The sequence below is a fragment of the Neodiprion pinetum genome, chromosome 5, assembly GCF_021155775.2.
Source record: "Neodiprion pinetum isolate iyNeoPine1 chromosome 5, iyNeoPine1.2, whole genome shotgun sequence".
NCBI lineage: Eukaryota > Metazoa > Arthropoda > Insecta > Hymenoptera > Diprionidae > Neodiprion > Neodiprion pinetum.
Genome location: NC_060236.1, coordinates 32,002,679 through 32,021,625, shown reverse-complemented (window position 1 = coordinate 32,021,625; position 18,947 = coordinate 32,002,679). Strand labels below are relative to the sequence as shown.

Genomic DNA, 18,947 nt, shown 5'->3' with positions numbered 1-18,947 from the left:
CCAGTGTCGAATATTGGATAAAGTGATTATTAAACAAACAAGAATGAAGTGATTGAAAAAAGAAAGCAAACAAAAGTAAATTAACGCACACCCTCTCACTCCGTTGATTCTCAAACATTTTATCCGGATTAATCCGTCCCACTAGATTCAATAATTAATTAAATTGAAAAAAACAAATATTGGAAAAATAAAATGGTTGACAAAAAATGATCGAGAAATTAAAACGTGGAATATAATATTGAAATCCCAAACAAGCATGGTGAAATACAAATAAGTCAACGTGCATTATACGCAAACAAAATATAATCGCAAATATCTTTTACGATGTGATCGAAGTCGCGCCGTTTTATAAAACACAATTTTTTTACTCAACATTTCATCACGTTTAGTGATGTCGGAAAAGTTTTGGGTTCATCTCGAAAATCACAATTTCTCATTGAGACGAATCGTTACGGTTTCGAACCTCTTGAATCCGAAAAACAAGGAAAAACTTTTAGATAAATTTCGAAAGCGGCTGGATAAAAAAAATTTGAAACTTGCAGAATTTTGTAACGAAACGATGGGCGTAAAAGATTTACCAAATAAACGATTATATTTTTGCTAGTTTGTATATTTATTTTTGAATCGCGTTTGCGATTTTTCAGAATTTTTTTTCACCAATTTTTCTTTAATAACTTATTCAATCCGCTGTCGTTTCACGACGATAAAAAGTATCTTGAAAAAAAACTGTTCTACCGGCTTGTTCTTTCTCCGATCATTTCACAGGTACTCCAATCACCAAAACAATCTTCGCGTCTCAAGAACTGTAAGATGTGAAAATTCAGAAATTGAAATTAAATTTGCAATTACCGTTTCTCCGTTTCAAAACAGATAAATCTTTCGTATTCAGTTTAAATCGAGTATAAAAACTTGAAACAAAAAATTTCAACTCGAAAATATTCGACAAATGAAAAATTGGTTTGAAAAATGCGAGACACTTTTATGCGTTACCGTATATTTTCATCTCTCCCTCTCTCTCTCTCTCTCTCTCTCTTTCAATTTTCCGGTATCGAATGAAGCTGCGGATACTTAGGAAAGCGAGTCGGCGGCCAGTTTTTCGGTCCCTTTGACAAAACGTTAAAAGCGTATTAGCGAGAATACAATTTACCCCCTTTGACAGCGAGTTGCAGTGAAGTTGGCTAACTGTGTACCTACACAGACTCGCGGAATGCGGCGTGCACGCCTATTTTTATTTCCTTGCATTCAACTTTTTTCCGCTCTTCCCATAGACACAGAAATTTCCAGCCATCGGAAAAACCGCGCGGCTCGTTTCCGACTCTTTTACGCACTCCGCCACAGCAGACGCCCACTTCGCTCTTCAAATGGAGAATAAAAACTGAAAAGAGGTGAAAATGTGATTAGAAAAAAAACAAAACGACGAAAAACTAGACACGGGAGGAAGAAAAATATAGAGAAACTTTTTTTTTTTTTACGTTTTTTCTCGCTTAATCGCTTTCCTTACAATTTCTCACTCTCTTTCTCTGTTTTATTTATTTATTATATATGACCGATTTACGTATCCGCTCAGCAACACGTTTTGTTCTACCAAACGTGGTTATCCTCTTCAAGGAGAAAATCCAACCCTTTGTCTTTCTCGATTATGTTAATTTGCGTGCACAACTGATTGCCAGACGATTGAATTTGTCGTTCTTGTCTTTTTTTTTTCAACATTTCCTATCTTCTCTGTTTTGCATCTCATTCGAATTCTTGTTTAAATATTATTTTACCAGTTCCTTTGATCTTTGAAATTCTTGTTCAAGATATTTTATTACACGACTTCGTTATAATATTGATGTATAATCAATTGATCGTAACGATCTTATTCGCTTTGAGAAAATATTTTTGCAATTCTTTTCCGAAGAAGAAGCTTTTATACAGCGGACGAAAGTTTTTTCGTCTTCCTTTAACAGAGAATCAAACTCCGAGACAAGGTTCAATTGAATTCTAGGTGCACGGCACTCTACCAAAGTGAAATCAGAGATTTATTACTTCGAAATTGGTCTATCGTTGTTTTCGAAGAATTTCAATCAATCGTTCGGATTCTGAGTATTTCGAGTATCTTGCCAACTGAAAGAATTTCTTCAATCCTAGTATCTTGTTACTTCTAAACCTATCTATATGTATATCGGATCGAAACACGGCTCGTTCCGTGAAGTTGAACTTGTAGAACCCGAATGCCTACGTCATTTTGTAAAATGTTTGTTTCTTATTTCGTAATTCATTTTTATGAAGACGGTAACATTGAAATCTGTCGATAAAGCTCGTTCGAAATAAATCTTATCATTCGAAATTATCGAATTTCTCCTGAAAGGCGAAAACGACGTGAAATGTAAAAAATTTTGCCATCGGTACGCAATTTCAGGAATAAATATAGAAACAATCGAAAATCTATACCGTAATTATAATTAATTGATGAGATAATTGAAAATAACTTGAATCTGATGAATTGTTGATTAAATTTGTATTAAAAATTAACCATCGTCTTACTAATTTTCTTACTACTCGTCGAAAAATCAACTCCGATTAAGGTCACGCAGTATTCCTACCCTTACCGACCGAGCAAACTCACCCTTTTCGAGATACGAGTAACCTACCTGAATTCCTCTCCAAAATATCGACGCACCGTCGAAATTCGAACGCTTTTCGTTTGTTCGTATTATTTAATACAGAGAGCAAAAAGTGTGAATTATCTCGGTCGGTACAGATGGGAGTACCACGTAACCTTAACTCGAAATCGATCAATCGGTAAAAATAATCGTTCTGCGGATGATCAAATTCGAATCTTACATGTTTATGTAACTTGATCGAATAATCTTTGAACAATGCGACGCACAATCGATGACCGTATTACATCTTCTTCCATTTTTTCGCTTTATCTTTCTGTCTCGTTTCGCTGCTGCGTATATACCAAGGCAGAGAGAAGTTATATTTTCCCTCAGGGTATATCTATGTTAATCATTACGCCCGTCGCCTTCTCGGGGAATGAAATTTTGCTCGTTAAGTGGTAATCTTCAATGATTTTCCGACATAATTGAAGCGTATGATTGACAGCGAGGTGCCGCGGCCTGAGGCGGGATCTTTAACCTTCGTATTTCGTACTTCGCACCCCTTCGAATACGACTCGAATAGCCTCGAGCCCCTTCTTTCCGACGCGGCTGGGGAAAGAAATTCAAGGAAACGAAAGTGAAGGAAAAAAAATAAGTAAAAACAACGAAACGAGCTATATAAACTATCCTGAAATCTGTAAAATTTATACAAAACTGCAGACTCGTCCAAAGTTCGATAAAATTACGAGAAAATGAAAAAAAAAAATAACAATTTTGGAGCATTTTTTTAAATTTCAAAGCTTGAAATCAAGATCTTTACTGGGTATCTTTAATCGTTTATTATTTAGAAATTTCCCTCATAAATAGAAACTATTTAAATTGGGGCGTGGTTGAAATTCCGAATTTGAAAAGTTCCGAAAACGCAAAAAATTCTGAATTTTGAACAGTAAAAAAAAAACAAATAAATAAATACCGTTTAATATATACGTAACAGAAAAAAAGAAAATGAAAAGCAGATACAAATTCGGCACGTTAAATCCTTCATATGTGGAATATTTTTTTTTCGAAGGAGGATTTAGTTGCAGAGCTGTGTAATTTGGAATTAGGCGCTTTCGAAACTTTTAAAACTCGGAACTTCGACCCCTTCATTTTGAATATTGACTCGGAATAACACGGAATGCGAATGAGAATATCGCAGCGTTTCGGAGTTGAAGAGACAAATGTTCGTATTTTCTTCTTCTCCTTCTTCTTCTTCTTCTTTTCTTTATCTTTTTTTTCTTTCCCGACATTGCCCGCGGAACGGGAAAAAAAACATTTGCCTGATAACAAAGCGATAAAATTGAGGCAAATTTTAGAAATAAATAACGAAAACAACGATATCGGAAATTATTTCTACCCCCGGGATGTCGTTCAGTTTCTTGTATGTATAATGTATATACATCTGTAAGAGGCCGTTGAATACATGAATATGTGAGCGCAGTTTTGCTGCAGAAATAATATCGCGGAAGGGACGAAAAAAAATAAAAAAAAAAAATAAAAATAAAAAACACGGAAAGTGGTTTTCGAACTAAACATTCGGGAGGTTGTTGATTTGCGAAAGTTTTAATAATCCCGAAACATTGTAAAACAAATATCAAATATCGAGTATAAAATACTCGCAAACTCGCTGAAAATTGGTAGAACAAAAGACTTCGGTTCGGGCGGTTTCAAATTCTGTTGGATAAATTTAACGAGTGGAAAACAAAAGGCGGCCTCAAGGGAGGAAAAGAGAAAAATTGATATTAATAAAAAAAAAAAAAAAAAATGTACAAAAACTTGCACCGAATCCAGCGCGTGCAGTTTTTTTCTATTATTTTCCATTGCTCTTCCCCGCCGTTGTAAAAATTAACCCTGTCAATAAAAGTCCACATCGATTAATGTAAAATTAAACATCATCGGTGTAAAATTATTCGTTCTGATACTAAATACTAAAATCGTTTGGATTTCTATAGAATATTTTCTGTGTTACGTTTAACATCGAATTTTTAACGGTGATGTTATTTTCCACTTCAATTCATTCGATCTTGATTTCCTACCACCCTCTTTTCGCTGCTCTGCGATTTCTAGTATTCAAAGTTTTAATTTTCCCCTCCTGTTTTCGTACCGCCTGCGTTGAACTTTGTTATTTATGTGCCTACGTTTATATACACATATAATACATTTACGTAACGACGTTTTAGAAAAATTTATCGACTCTCTTGTCATCTCAAGATCGAGTGCCGTGCAAAAGATGGTGGATGATCTGTTTTGAAAAATTCTAAAAACTCGCGACGCGACGTCGTCGGATTGTTGAAGGAACTTTGATGAAAAAAAAAAAAAAAAAATTGAAGATACTTTTGTTTTTCAATACTTTTCAGACATTCTTTTGTGCGTTATTTACAGCCAGACACGCAACCTCTTTTTCGATTCTTTATACTCTCGTATATATTTCTATAAATTCTGCTCTCGTACGTATAAGATATCCGTAATAAACAAGACGATTTGTCATCGACAAAAAGCCGACGGATTTGAGACGAAATAAAATTTTAGCTATGAAGTAATTTTGAAATATCAAGGATGTCGGTGGTGGACAAAAATCCACACTTTTTATTCATTTTATTGCAATCTGTATAATCGTACATTTAATATTTTTAAACTGATTATTTATTGTATCCAGCTTAAGTTACGGAGATTTTCTTTGAATATGGTAAAATAATAAATATCGGGATTGCGAAGGAAATAAATTATTTACAATTTGATGGATTAGTTGGATTTCGCTCATGTTACTTTGAAAAAAAAAAGAAAAAAAAAAAACTGCCTTCTACAAAGTCACCGAAACTGAATTCAATTGATTTTTGTAATTCGCGCGCAAACGTGTAAAACTGTTAAATTATTCTCCAATCCGCGAAGGATAGCAATTTTTTTTTTACCTAGTTCTGAAAAATTCATATTCATCGACTTTATTCGCACCCTTTGCAAAAAAAAAAAACAAATGCCGAACATTTTCTACACGGTATTTTATTCCCTCGAGCCGTTGCAGCGGATACGAGAATTTTTCTTCTCTTTCTCTCTTTCCCCCGAAGTGGGTTGTAGCCTTTTCATCCCCTGTGCAGCATTCCCACGGGTTTGCACGACGTGCACAACCTGAATACGTGTAACCGTTTGAAAAAATTACGAATACCGGAACCAATTGTATCGCAGTAAATGGAAGGAGGAGGGGGAGGAGGAGGAGATAAGGAAAAATGCACTCGATTCTCGCAAACTCTGATCTCGCCTCCGGTTTTATTTTAAACCCTTCGAATTTCCCGCATTCCGATATTCAATACACATACCTCGACTCGATCAACCCTCTTCGAAATGCGCCTAGCATGTCTCGAATTTTTATCTTTATTCTATTCTTTTCACCTTCTCCCTTTCTCCTCTTACGTTTACAAGCGCGAGTTGGGTGACATTTTTTTTATTTTCATTTTTTTTTTTTTAAACTCATTCTTCTCGCTTCGCGAAGTATATTCGTTTCAGTTATTGTATTCGATTCTTTCCTTTTGAAATATTGAATATTTAACGTTCGATTAACCGCGACGTTTTTTTTTTTCTCTGACAGTAATGAATCGTCGATTGAAAAACTTGGCTGTTTTCTTTTCTAACTGAAAGAGAGACTTCCGATTCGATTCTAATGATCGTTGTACGTTGTACTTGGATTATTATACAGTCTTGATCAGGGAAAACTCTCGAGTGTTCAAACCTTGATTTTCTCTTGGGAATTATCATCGTCCGCTCTGTATATCGGTTGAATATCGAATGATGAGATTCATTAAGAATCGCGTTCATTTTTATTATCAATGGAAATCCGTGCACCAAGAACATCGCGTTCGATTTATGCTTTTTTAATTCGGATTCGTTTTGTTTTTTCACATTTTTATTATCAACTTTGTGCAATAAAAATCTCCGACGTGAGAAATTATGTGCATGTATGGGGAATTCCATGAGAACCCAATCAACGTTTGACCCTCTCCATTTTTGATTTTGTATAAAATTTGTCGTGCAATTGTCTCAGCTCTGAAACAGTTCCTTCCATTTTTCAGATTTTTTTTATCCAACTTCTCAATTATTTATAAACATTTAAAGTGATTTCGAGAAGGATGTTTGAAAAGGAAATATTTAAAGTGATTCTGAAAGAAATTCTCAAAAACTATATTTTCTATTCCAAACATTTCTACCAGTGATGAGCTGATTTTCTTCCATTTCTTTTCAGCATAGTCGAGTTTTTTTTTTTTTTTTGTCATGGTTTGAACGGTCTGAAAATTTCCGAAAAATTTTCAAAACTTGTATTTCTCACTCCGAACATTTCTAAAGCGGTTCCATCATAAAGCGATTTTTGTTTACTTTTTCTTGCACATTCAACGGTTTTTTCTTAACTTCATAATGAAACTGGTCTAGAAATGTTTCAAGTGAAAAATAGAGGGTTTGAGAATATTTCGATCGTTTGAGCAACGTTTCAGTTGATCAATAAAATTCAAAATTGTAAAAAAGAAATACAAGAAACGAACTCATCATGCTTCGGGTCTTGAAATTTTTGGACAGAAAATACAGTATATGAGAATTTTAAATATGGTCTTTTTTAAAATCACTCTCAATATTCGTAAATGAATAACCAGTTGAATAAAAAATCCAAAAAAATTCAGGGTACTGTTTCGGAGTTGGGAGAATTGCAGGAAAATTTTTGAATAAAATCAAATATGGCGAAGGTCAGACGTTGGTTCGGTTCGCATGGAATTCCCCATATCCATGTACAATAAGATTTTCAACAAATTTTTTTCGGAAATCAAGTTAATGATTTCCTTTAAATATAACTACAAACCTCGAAGAAAATTACATAAATTTTTTTTAAATACGAATTCTAATCTCACCTCTCAATCCCTCTTTTCGTTCGTACATTTGAACATAAATAAATTGAATATTTCGTTCAAAAACATGTCAGATTTACGACTAAAGGTGCGAATACAATAATTGCACAGGTATCGCGAGACGAGTTGAGACGGGACGGTAAGAAGATGCTTTCGCGTCTGTACGTGCTCAGGCATTTGGCAAAATGAGAAGTTGAGACGAAATATAAGCAATTGCAGGAGTAAATATCGTTGCTCCCAGGAGCGGAGTAAAGACGTAATCACACCCAACGTGTACCGGCGTTTTCGAGTTTGGGTATACGGTGGAATAACACCGGCGTTATACAGCCATATATCCCATTTTCGTATGGGGTGGGGTTGAAGACAATGAGAAAGAGCGAGAGAGAGAGAGGCGGCGTCCCGGCTGCAGGAACATAATTATTCCACTCCGGGATATTCTCGTATTTTGGAGGGATTCTCCATCAAAGATTCGGGTCGAGTTTAGAGTAATAAAGGGATTCTCCGGCCCTCCTTCCGGCTCGAAACAATTGATATGTTAATTAAAATAATATTCTGCAAAAGCTACGCTGAGAGCAAAAAGCCCCTCCCCCCTAACAAAATATTACTATGCCTCCCGGTAAAAGCTCTGCGTTTGCGATCAATCTTCCACCGCGATTTTGAATCAGGAATTTTCACTCGGCGTTACTTGACTTAATTTCTACAATTTTTCCCGTCAAGTTTATTTGGAGAAAAGAATACAGCTACTTTACAGCGACACTGTTGAAGTGAATTCGAAGAAGAAGAAAATTTACTAGAATCCCTGAGAGTAATGGAGTACAACCTTAAAAACAGGCAACACTGTGCTTCGATGTGTATATATATATATATATATATATATATATAAGATTTAATTATACGAGTTAATTAAACCATGTCTATGACGAAACGAAAATGAATAATACATTTAATGTTACCGCGATACGTAATTTATAATGTAATATTTATGCGTAGGGAGTTGTACGATTTTGCGCTAATTGCAACTGACAGGATTCTTCATTTGGCCGGAAATCATGTGTGGATAGAACTTCCGATCGTGCTGTTTAAGTGACGGCAGTGTGCGTTGCCATTCTTTATCGCGTGGACGTGACTCGGTTTCGAAACTCGAGAGAGGCACGATTGTCTGGTGCGAAAATAATTTTGATTAATCGGCGGGAATTGATTCGTTTCGGTGGTACTTTATCGTTTTCGGAGCAGCTTTCTCAAACGATCACGCGACACGATTATCCCCATTTTGTTCAGCTTTATTTCTCCACCTTATAGCTCCGGAATACATTTATATAAACTTAAAACATCTATTTCTTCAACACGGTTACATTCCTCGTTAAAAAGCGAAGATAAATTTTCAAAGCGGGAAAGTTGTAGCTCCAACGGTTGTTAAACTACGGCGAATTGAAGTTTGGACCAATCAGGCGTGAGATGAAATGCTGACGCTAGGTGGCGCGTCGAGCACGGCGGTCCGTGATTGGTCGAGCTTCAACTCGCTCCAGTTTAAAAACCGTTGGTCACACGAATTCCGTGCAAAGACGACTTTGCTCTGGTTTTCAACAAGGAATACGATGAACGGGAGAAAAACACGGTTTTGTAAAGAAGATGGCCACTCTTGCGGCAACTAGTAGTAAAACCATCTGCTTTCTGATTTCAGGTGTGAGGGTGGCTGGCTGCAGCTGGAATCTGGAGCGAGGGTCTGCGGTCAAAATGAGAGATTCGATCCACCCGTAGTCCTGTTCTCCGATAAGGATTCAACGACCCTCCAAATGCAGTGAGTGCCGGTATAATTAAGCTACTAGATATTTTTCGCCGAGGTTTAAATCGGATGGAAAAACGGTAATGCAATCAAAAAGAAAAAAAAAAAAAAAAAACGGTTGCCGAGGCTACTGAGACACGAGTTTTTGTCGTATTTTCCGTGGGACAATTTCGGGAAAAAAACAGTTCCTCTGACATGGTTAAATGAGCCCGAAATGGAGCGTGTCGGAAGAAAAATCGTGAGTAAAAAAGGAATTAGAATCGTTCCCGCAGTTGTACCCCGAGTCCTTGAACAATCCCGGTTTCATTGTTTACTCGAAAGAGCTCCGTGCTCTTCTGGAACGGAAAAAAAAAAGAGACAAAGAGAGAGAGAATGGAACAGGGCTCGATCCGAGGGTCAAGGTCAAGAGGTCGCGGCTCCGAACAGCCGGCGGGGCTTCCTTCGCCAATTTGAATATAACGAAAATTTTTCACGAAAGCAGCAGCAGCGGCGGCCCATTTTGCGGTCGAAGAGGAGGCGCTTTTAAGCACCCGTTTGACACAGAGGCGAGAAAGAGAGCGAGAAATTGGCGAGGTGCGGACGCCAGGACAATCCCCAATTCCCGGACGCGTTCATTATTTGCGCTTCTTAATTGGGTCGCCGAAAGGAACTGCCCTAAATTGCTTCATTAAGGAGTCCCATAAAATATTCATTCCACGACCCTATCCCGACGCTATCTCGGTCCGTCCACCTCTTCCTTTTCCCATTCAAAAACAAAAACGTTTCCAAAAAAAGAAAAAGAAAATTAAGAATAAAGACCGTGTTTCGCGCTCCATTCTTCTCAATTCTTCCTTGAAACAATCCGCGAAGAAGCTGAAATAAATGTGTTTTATTTTTTATTCGTTATTTTTTTTTTTTTTTTTACATTCTCCAAAATCTTACTTGCGTGGGAAAAAAAAAAAAATTCACGGGGTACGTTACGGAGGCGCTTATCGAACCTGTGATGAAAATTCTGTACTACGGTGAAATTTTTTCTATGATGTAAACTGATGCTTGGACGTTGTTCCGGAAAAAAGATAACCTGAAATAGCCTGACGCGGAACTTTAGATTAAAATTTTGATTGAAATATCAGACCATGGATGTCAGAGAAAGGAAGGGAATGAAAAAATAAAACAAAATAATTATCAAAGCGGATATTTTATACGTGCACTACGAAAGGAACATTGAGGCAAAAATTCGCTTGGTTGCAGCGCGGTTCTAAGTAATATTATTTAGAGCTTCGGACGTGAACGACGGGGGCCACTTTTCCAACCTCGTGGTAATCGATTTTCATTTTATACGAAACGTGATTCAGCGCAGGATTGTATAACGTAAAGTATATAGGTAAGAGTATAGGTATACCTACACGTCCCGTGTCTCGCCTGGATCTTACAGCTTCTCGACTTTTGTAAAATTGCCAAGGATCTTATTCCTTATACGGCGTTCGTGTTACGCCTTCTTAACAGTATCCGGTATCCATTCAATATAAGAGATCCAAATTCGGCTTCGAGTTCTAGTCTGGAAGACCGTTCGTTCGTGATGAGTAACAAAAATAATAAAGTTACCAAAAAGTTCTGTTTAAGACTTTCGTCACAGAACGATATCTGAAATGACGATAAAGAGTTTCACGTATCGTAAAAATTGTACTGGTTTGATTTTTGTAAAGTTTTGAAATGCAATTTTTCAGTCACGGTTAAATATGTCCTTTTACTCAAATCAGTTCAACTACATTTTTGGTTTTTCGAAACGTCATCACATATTCTGTAATTTCTTTCTATTCCAGACTTTTTCTAAAGTATTGTCGTAACTTTTTGTGTCTATCTTCATTTTTTTTTTCTCCCTTCTTCTTGTCAAACTTTTTTACCTTGGAACTGTGAGTCAAGGAACCGTGATGTCATTTTTAATCTATAAGTGTTTCTTCGAGTTTGGTTCACCGCGTATACATGTGTGCGTGTGTGCGTGTGTGAGTGCGTCTGAAAGTCATGGGGATAGAATTGGAGTGGAATGAAGAAGACGTTGGCTGAGCCATATTTCAACCCACTCTGACACATTTATGTTAGTCGCGATTCACGAACCGCAGCTCTTTCCCCCCATTTTCAGACTTTTATCAATTCTCCTCTCTGGGCTGCGTTACACAGCCACACATGCACCCACATTCGCATACAGAGATTTGTATAATTTATCGAATTCTAAACTATACGGTAAAAAGTTTGGCGAAATTTTCATACCCATTGATATGTTACATCGAATGTGAAATACACTTGCGAATACTTCGCCTTTACCGAGTCGTCGTGTTGAATTCTTGTTGTTGTAAATTATGTACTTGGGAAAGTTGGTAATTTTAAAAATTGCCTTGGGAAATGGTCACCGATTTGTCAATATTCGATCTATTTATATACACGATTTATATTTCGCCGTTATACGCGCGTCGAATTGTGTTACGAATATCGTTTCGAAAAAATTTGTCACATCGAGTATTTTGTTTTGTTTAGGATTCTGTGAGTCCCAAATCTCGAGGTTAATGAAAAATCATTGATTGTAGGCAATTAACAAATCCTTTAAATTCGACTACCCTGTTACCAGTTTCGTAATTCTGACTTAGCTTTATGAGAAATCGTTCGAGAATGATAAATCTGTGGATCTTTGGAAATCCAGAAGAATCGGAGTTAATTGATCGTCGTTAATTGCCTAACCAAATCGGATTCGAATCTTGAGCCTGGAAACTGCCACCCGCAGATTTATGGATTATCAACGTTTGTCTCTGATCGTCGAATATCGTTGAGATATATCTCAATTTGCAATCGCGGATAAATTTGCGAATAAGTTTTTTTTAACACGGTGGCAAAAAAGAGAAGGATACTTTGATCAAGAATTTATTCCACACTTTAACAGGTACTGACTCGATTCAAAATATCCGATATGTATGTATATTTCTGTCTGAACGTCGAGACGGTATAATTGAACGATATATTCCACGAACGATCTTCTTTGCGGATTCACGAGCCCCAAATATGGCAGTAAATTTAACGAGGGAAAAAGAGTAGCTGCAAAAAAAACAAGGAAAGGACATGGAAAGGCGAGTCGAACGGAAAAACTGGCAAATTTACATCTCGATTGAATTTTTCATTTGATTCTTAATGTTCATTTTCTATGTTTTATACCAAAGTTCTGCCTCGTGAAACTACAATAACGAAACGAAGGATTCGTCCCAAACACCAAAAGGAAACTGAAACTTTTTACTTCGCAATCACGAGTTTTACCGCTTCGAAGAAAATTAGAATATTTTTTCTCATTTATTAGATGTCAGTATTTTTTTTTTTTTTTTGCTGAATTAATTTAAATAATTACAGCATGAAAACTTGTTGAATATTGCGAATTTGCTTTGACAAAAGAACAAAGAAAGAAAGAAAATCATTGAATAATGATGTCCTTCTGTAAAGTTTTTGCGGATTATCGGACCTTTTTTAAATTAGAATTGATGTTTCGTCTTCGAATTTTATCCCTGTGTTCAGGGATTACCGTTTGAATTAAATTTCCCTGGTAAGCGAATCCAGTTCCACGTATTCGGAACTTGTTCCACATATTTTCTGTTTCTTTTCCTTTTTTTTTTTTTTTTTCTGTCCCAATGCGAACTCCTTCCTGTCAGCCGATACAAAGGACAGAGCTTTAATCTCCGTTACGGTCGGGTCAAAGAAGAAGGGGAAGATTTACAGAGCCGCGAGAGTTTGGTCGGAAACAGTCGAGTACATGCAGGAAGTTGACCACACGTGTTAAAGTGGAGAGCAGGGAGAGGCTAAGCGGAACGGGTAGAAAAACTGATTTTCGCAGTTCGTAACCCTAAAAGCTTTTACGAGGGTCAAATCTTCGGCGTGTCTCTCCTTTGTCAATTCCCGCCTCGCCGCTTCCCCGTTTTCGCAACTTACTATTTTTCTCCCGCGAAGAGCCGTTTTGGGTAAATTTTGAGCCTCCTTTGCCGCATTAACAGCAGCAATAAACAAATAATTAAAATTTTGCATAAAATGAGCTCTTAAATGGTAGGAAATCATTGATTTTGACGGTTCTCAAACGACCTGGCATCACGATTATCATCAATTCATCTAATTTTATTTCTTAACAATTTTGTTCCAAAATACATTTATTTAAACATTATATGAAGATCGTGTAGAACTGGAAGTTGTTACATTAAAATTTTCGAAAAATCTACGTCAGTTTTGTCATCACTTATTCAATATATGTTTCTTTAACACGGTTGCATTCCTTGTGAAAAATCGAAGCTAAGTTCTCAAAGCGGCGATGTCGTAGCTCCAACGGTTTGCTAACTACAGTGATTTGAATTTCGAACCAATCAGGCGTCTATACGAGACGCTGACGGCAGGTGGCGCGTCGACTGCGGCGATCCGTGATTGGTTGAGCTTTAACTCGCTCTAGTTCAAGAATCGTTTATCGCTCGAGTTCCGTGAAAAGACGGTTGTACTTTGGTTTTTATCAAGGAATACGATGAGCGTGAGAAAAGACGGATGACTGAAAAAGGTAACCTCTTTCAAGTGGATTCAAAGTAACCATCTTCTTTTTCGGTATAAAATGCACTCTTATGTAAAAGAAAAATGTAAGTCTCCAAGGAAATTAAATTTTAGTTATTTTTTCAGATCACTGTTTAAAAGCCCCTATCGTTATTGGTTTGAGAAAAAAGTTGGAAAGCAAATTTTCCACCAAACGATCATTTGATTCTCTTGAACAATCTTCTTAATTTCATTAAAAAAAAAAAAAGGGAAAGTGACCCTAACCATTGATCAACCTGAATACAGAACTCGTGACAAAATCGATTGACTAATTTCGCTTGATTTTGAAAAGTCGTCAGATTTTGAGCAAGATCATTTAAACGGTTATCTCAGAGCTTTTGCGCGTGAAAATAAAAATCCTGCGGTCGAAAATTCAAACCCTTGCAAATAACGGCAAGTTCCGTAACTTTTCTCGCAGACCTCTCGATTTTGCCAGCAGAGTTTTTTTTTTTTTTTTTTTTGTTTCGTTCGAATGCCGAAACGAAGAGGCAAAGAAACCGAAAATTATTCACAAGGAACAAAAAGGACGATATGGACAGTGGAGAAAAGGAATCCTGAAAGAGACTCGCGCGTCAGGGGTGAGAAAACGGTCTACTGCCGGGTTTAGACGTCGTTGAATTTTGAATGGGCACCCTTGTATGGCGTATTCATGCCGTCCCGCCGCTGTTTCCCGTTTTGTGGCTATTTTTCACCGGCACTTTGTTCCGTCCAGCACGTATAACCTCCGACCTTAACTCCGGCCACTTTTCCAAACTGTCAATATAAAATTGGGGAGGAGGTGCCGACCAGATATCGCTGTGAACTTTTTACCCTTTCTCGGAGTAAAACAATTCACTTTCTCTGCCTCTTCGATTCCTCGGACCGTGCGCAGCGAAGCCAGCTCATATCAAGTTCTGTTTTCCTAGTTTTATCGTTAGTCGAGCTTGATTATGTCGCCGAGCTTACCCCTCGTAAAAGAGCCGTGCCACGTTTTATTCGTCTACTGGCGTCTAGACCCGCAATAATGCGATATACCCGCACCCCTACCGAGGCTTGTAATATTTTTTATACACGGTTCGATGGAGTAAAAAAAAAATCGATGTCAAACTGTACAGCAACTTTTGGAAATGCTTGTATTTATTTATTTTTTTTTATTTTGCATCCGTGAGTAAAAAGGTGAGTGTTCAAATTGGTTAAGGAACTCTGTCAAACGGCATTTCTTTTTCGTGTTTGTATAAAAATAATTTGAAACCACTTGACAGATCGATTCCAAGGTTTGACGAGTTCACAGCTTGTAGAAAATTTGCGGTTCTTTTTTTCCCATCAATGTTTTTCGATTAACCTGAAAAATTCTGGACCGAGAGAATGGAAAAACTGATCTGTTTGAAGTTAAGAAAGTCTCCGTAGCTTGAGACGAAAATTCATTGAACTTATCCAGGTCTTATTATCCTGACAAGTTGTCGTTACTGTTATTACGGACATTTGAAAAGCGTGGAGGGTTGTACGATAGAAATCCGTAATCAACCGAATGCACGAGGGTGACTTTAAACTGAAGCTTTACAGCGGTATCTGGTATAATATATATGATGTACCTAAGGGGTATAATGGATATTAGGGAAAATGAAACTTGGAATGAAAATTCATGCCTACAATAAAAGCTCCGCAGCTTTGCGGCGATGAAGTCTATCGAGTTTATTACCGACCTATACAGGCACATACGTATAACACGTATATATATACCTATAGAGACTGCGGAGAATCTCCGTAGATTCCTCCACGAATCTCTGAATTATCGTTCATCCCTGATTTCACCACGGGGTGCAACTTCATGATTATAACCATTCACATCCTCCGTAGAAATTTTCGCTCGTTATCATTATTGCTCAAACTGCAGTAATAATATCTAAGTATACCAATCGGGAATGGAAGTTGAAAAAAGCTTAGTTGACGAATTTTTTTTTTCGCACCTTCTCATCCCTTTATGTCACACATTATTGCGCTGAGTTAACTTTCATAACAGGATAATGTCTAGTGATATTTTGGGTCACTGATTACGAATACGAAATAGGGGTTTGCAAAAATTCAAGATGGTGGATTTAATGTGACGGACTAAAATTTCAAATTCAATCAAATTTGGTCAAAAATCTCTGTACAATGGTCTTTGGGTTTGGTAGTTACAAATCTGAAATCAAGTTCCGAAAATGCAAGATGACGGATCCAATATGGCGGACGAAAATTTCACATTTGATAGAATCCGATCAATAAACTCTATGAAGGCGTTTTTTGGTTCGCTGATTGGATTTGCCTTTTCGAATTTTCGAAATCTGATTTCAGATTCGCGATCAGCGACCCCAAAAACCCCTGGACAGAGTTTTTTCTTCGGATTCGATTGAATTTCAAAGTTCCGTCCGCCATATTGAATTTTTCGAACCCCTATTTCAAGTTCGTAATCAGCGACCCCGAAAACTTATAATTTACGTAAAACATGCATACGCGTGGAGGGGTAATATTCTCGGAAATGAATTGTTCCTTCAATTTTGATGATTTCTTTCAATCAATTTGTTTCTAACAATAAGAATTTAGATTATGTCCCAATAGTTAATTCACTATCAAACAGTTGAATAATCAATTTACTAAGAGAGTACATGTCACACCTACTTGCTTAAAAAATTTTTTGCCAAGTAAAAAAAAATTCTTTTTCTATTATTATACGTAACACGGTTTTTTCATTTCTTTATTTCGTCGTGATTAAAATTTGTTTTTTTTTCTCTTGTTTTTTTTTTTACCGACCTACTTTTATACCGCGCATTTCGTATTCGTTTTTCATCCATGATTATTACAGCCCGGACGGTGAGCTTGACGTGTGTACGAATTTGGAATGTGCATAATACCGTGATAAAGGTGAGAGAGGGCGCGGATAAAGAGACGGTTCAACAGGTTTGTTTAACTATGTTAGATAAACACGCGAAGAATTTTGCTTGAAATTGCTTTCAGTGGAATTGTACCTATACCTGTACACATGTAAATATACACTTATCTAATTGTAAGCATAATTACTGCATATTTATATAGGGCGCACAATTGCTGCAAAGCATTCCTCGAACATTTCGCCACGAGAGTCTCGCGTATTCTTAGGATTTGTGCGAATATATACATATACATATATATATATATATATGTATGCCTCGTACGTGTGCCTACAATAATTATAATTTATTTCTCGAGATTATCCCATGAAAACTTGATCTTCTCATTAATTATCTTAACCATCGTATTCCGCTGCATTTGTCTTACTTGATAATTGAATCTATCGAAAATACGCAAACACCAAAGTATCACTTTTTATATATTTTCCTTAGCCGGAAACGATTTTTTTTTTTTTTTTATCCTTCACTTCCTACCATTTTTATCGTTATTATTTCGTCAGGGGAAAGTTTCGACTAAAATTATAGGAGGAATGTGCCATTTACATTTACGAGTATTCGAATCGACGTAATTTTGATGCGAAAAAGCAGAAACTTGCAAAAGAATACGACGAAAAAAAAAAAACCACATTCATACATCCTCAAATTTATCTTGTAAATTTGATAAAATATAAAAGATATCACACAACGAACTGCAAAAGCACGAATGATTCTATCGAATTTACAAGATGAATCATGTGATGAATAACATGTTGAATGGTTTCAAAAAATTTGATGATTTATCACGTGAACGTATTTAGTTGAAAGGTTCACTATTTCCGAAGGCTATACGTATGTGCAAGAACCGGGAATTTATCGTACGAGTTGAATATTTACGGTTGAGAAAATATTGATGCAGAGTAGGTAATATGTGTATAAATAATTATAACTAAGAATAAACAACTGAATAAATAAATGAATGAACAAAATTTGCGGGCGTATGAATTCGCGGTGGGGTTTATTTGCTTGAGGAAAACCACGTTTAAGGTTTGGCAAAATTCATTGTGTACTTTCACCCACACACCTGGGTTGTATATTTTCGGATGCATGAAAGTAGGGAGGGGAAGAAAAGCCCCGCGGCGTTGGCTTCTAGGTAAAAGATGGAAGGTTTGAGGTTGTTGTAATTCAATTATTTAGTTAGTCGAAGGTTCGGCTGGCCGGGTTTTAGTTGGGTTAGAGTCTGGAACAGCAATGGCGCGGGGTCAGAGGCGACTCTGGTTCTATCCTCCGCAGGCATCTCCTAACTTCTAATTGTATTTACTCATAATAAATCTTCTTCCTTCCAGTCTTCATCAAACTTGTATTTGATTAGCTTTCCACCCCCTTTAACCCCCCTCGGCCAGGCTCTCCCCATCAATCGTTTCACCCTTTATTTATGCCCTCATTATTCCCACAACAGCCAAATGTTGAAAAGCATAAACAGATCCATTTATACACTCGGGACGTTAACCTGGTCGGCTTTTTGTACGACTCGATGCGATTATGCTCTGAGTAGAAATTTTAAAACTCGTTTCAACACTTTAACTGTAACCTTCAAACCTCTTAATCCTTTATTCATTTGTAGTTCAGATACGCCGGTTAGAATTCACAGATCCTATCTCCCTGATCATCACACCTGAGTTTGACTCGATAGAGCCTCGAAGTTTGAAGAAATTCTGGATCAAAATTCAACCTCGAATCTGCGGAACTAAAGTATAGAAAACGCGAAGGATTGATCGAGGTGCAAACCAGGAATATTGCAACCAAGGTCCAATTTTGGTTCTGATCGGTAGCTCAAATTCAAGTATTCGGAATCGGAAGTTATGCGCAGTTTTGATATTTGAACAAGGTATTTTTTATTCGAAATTTCCATATCGTTGAAGGTCTCATACAAGGCTAGGAAACCTCGATATTTCCTTGAAGTCCAAATGATGTACAAAATTTCGTCTCGTGAGATGCAGATTCCATGAGAAAAAACTACATTTCTTATAGTTGGTGGAAGAACGGTTAATAAAATCGATATAAATACAATAACGGATTGAGAAATAATGAGAAAATTTCCCATTAGTAAGGATTCGAGTCCAGGAAGAATATTTTTCGTTCGTAGTCATGAAATATGAAAACGGTCAACAATTGTAACCACAACTAGACATTTTTT

At 36.8% G+C, this 18,947-nt stretch overlaps 1 protein-coding gene across 2 annotated transcripts in view; it reads left to right on the top strand.

Annotated features, from left to right (window-relative positions):
• Positions 1 to 18,947, top strand: part of LOC124219151 (uncharacterized) — a 203,866-nt gene that overhangs the window by 131,381 nt on the left and 53,538 nt on the right. For both annotated transcript variants that reach the window (XM_046626345.2, XM_069136228.1), the window contains one exon: positions 9,189 to 9,305. In XM_046626345.2, the coding sequence (XP_046482301.1) occupies positions 9,189 to 9,305 (117 nt within the window). The remainder of the gene's footprint in view (positions 1 to 9,188; positions 9,306 to 18,947) is intronic.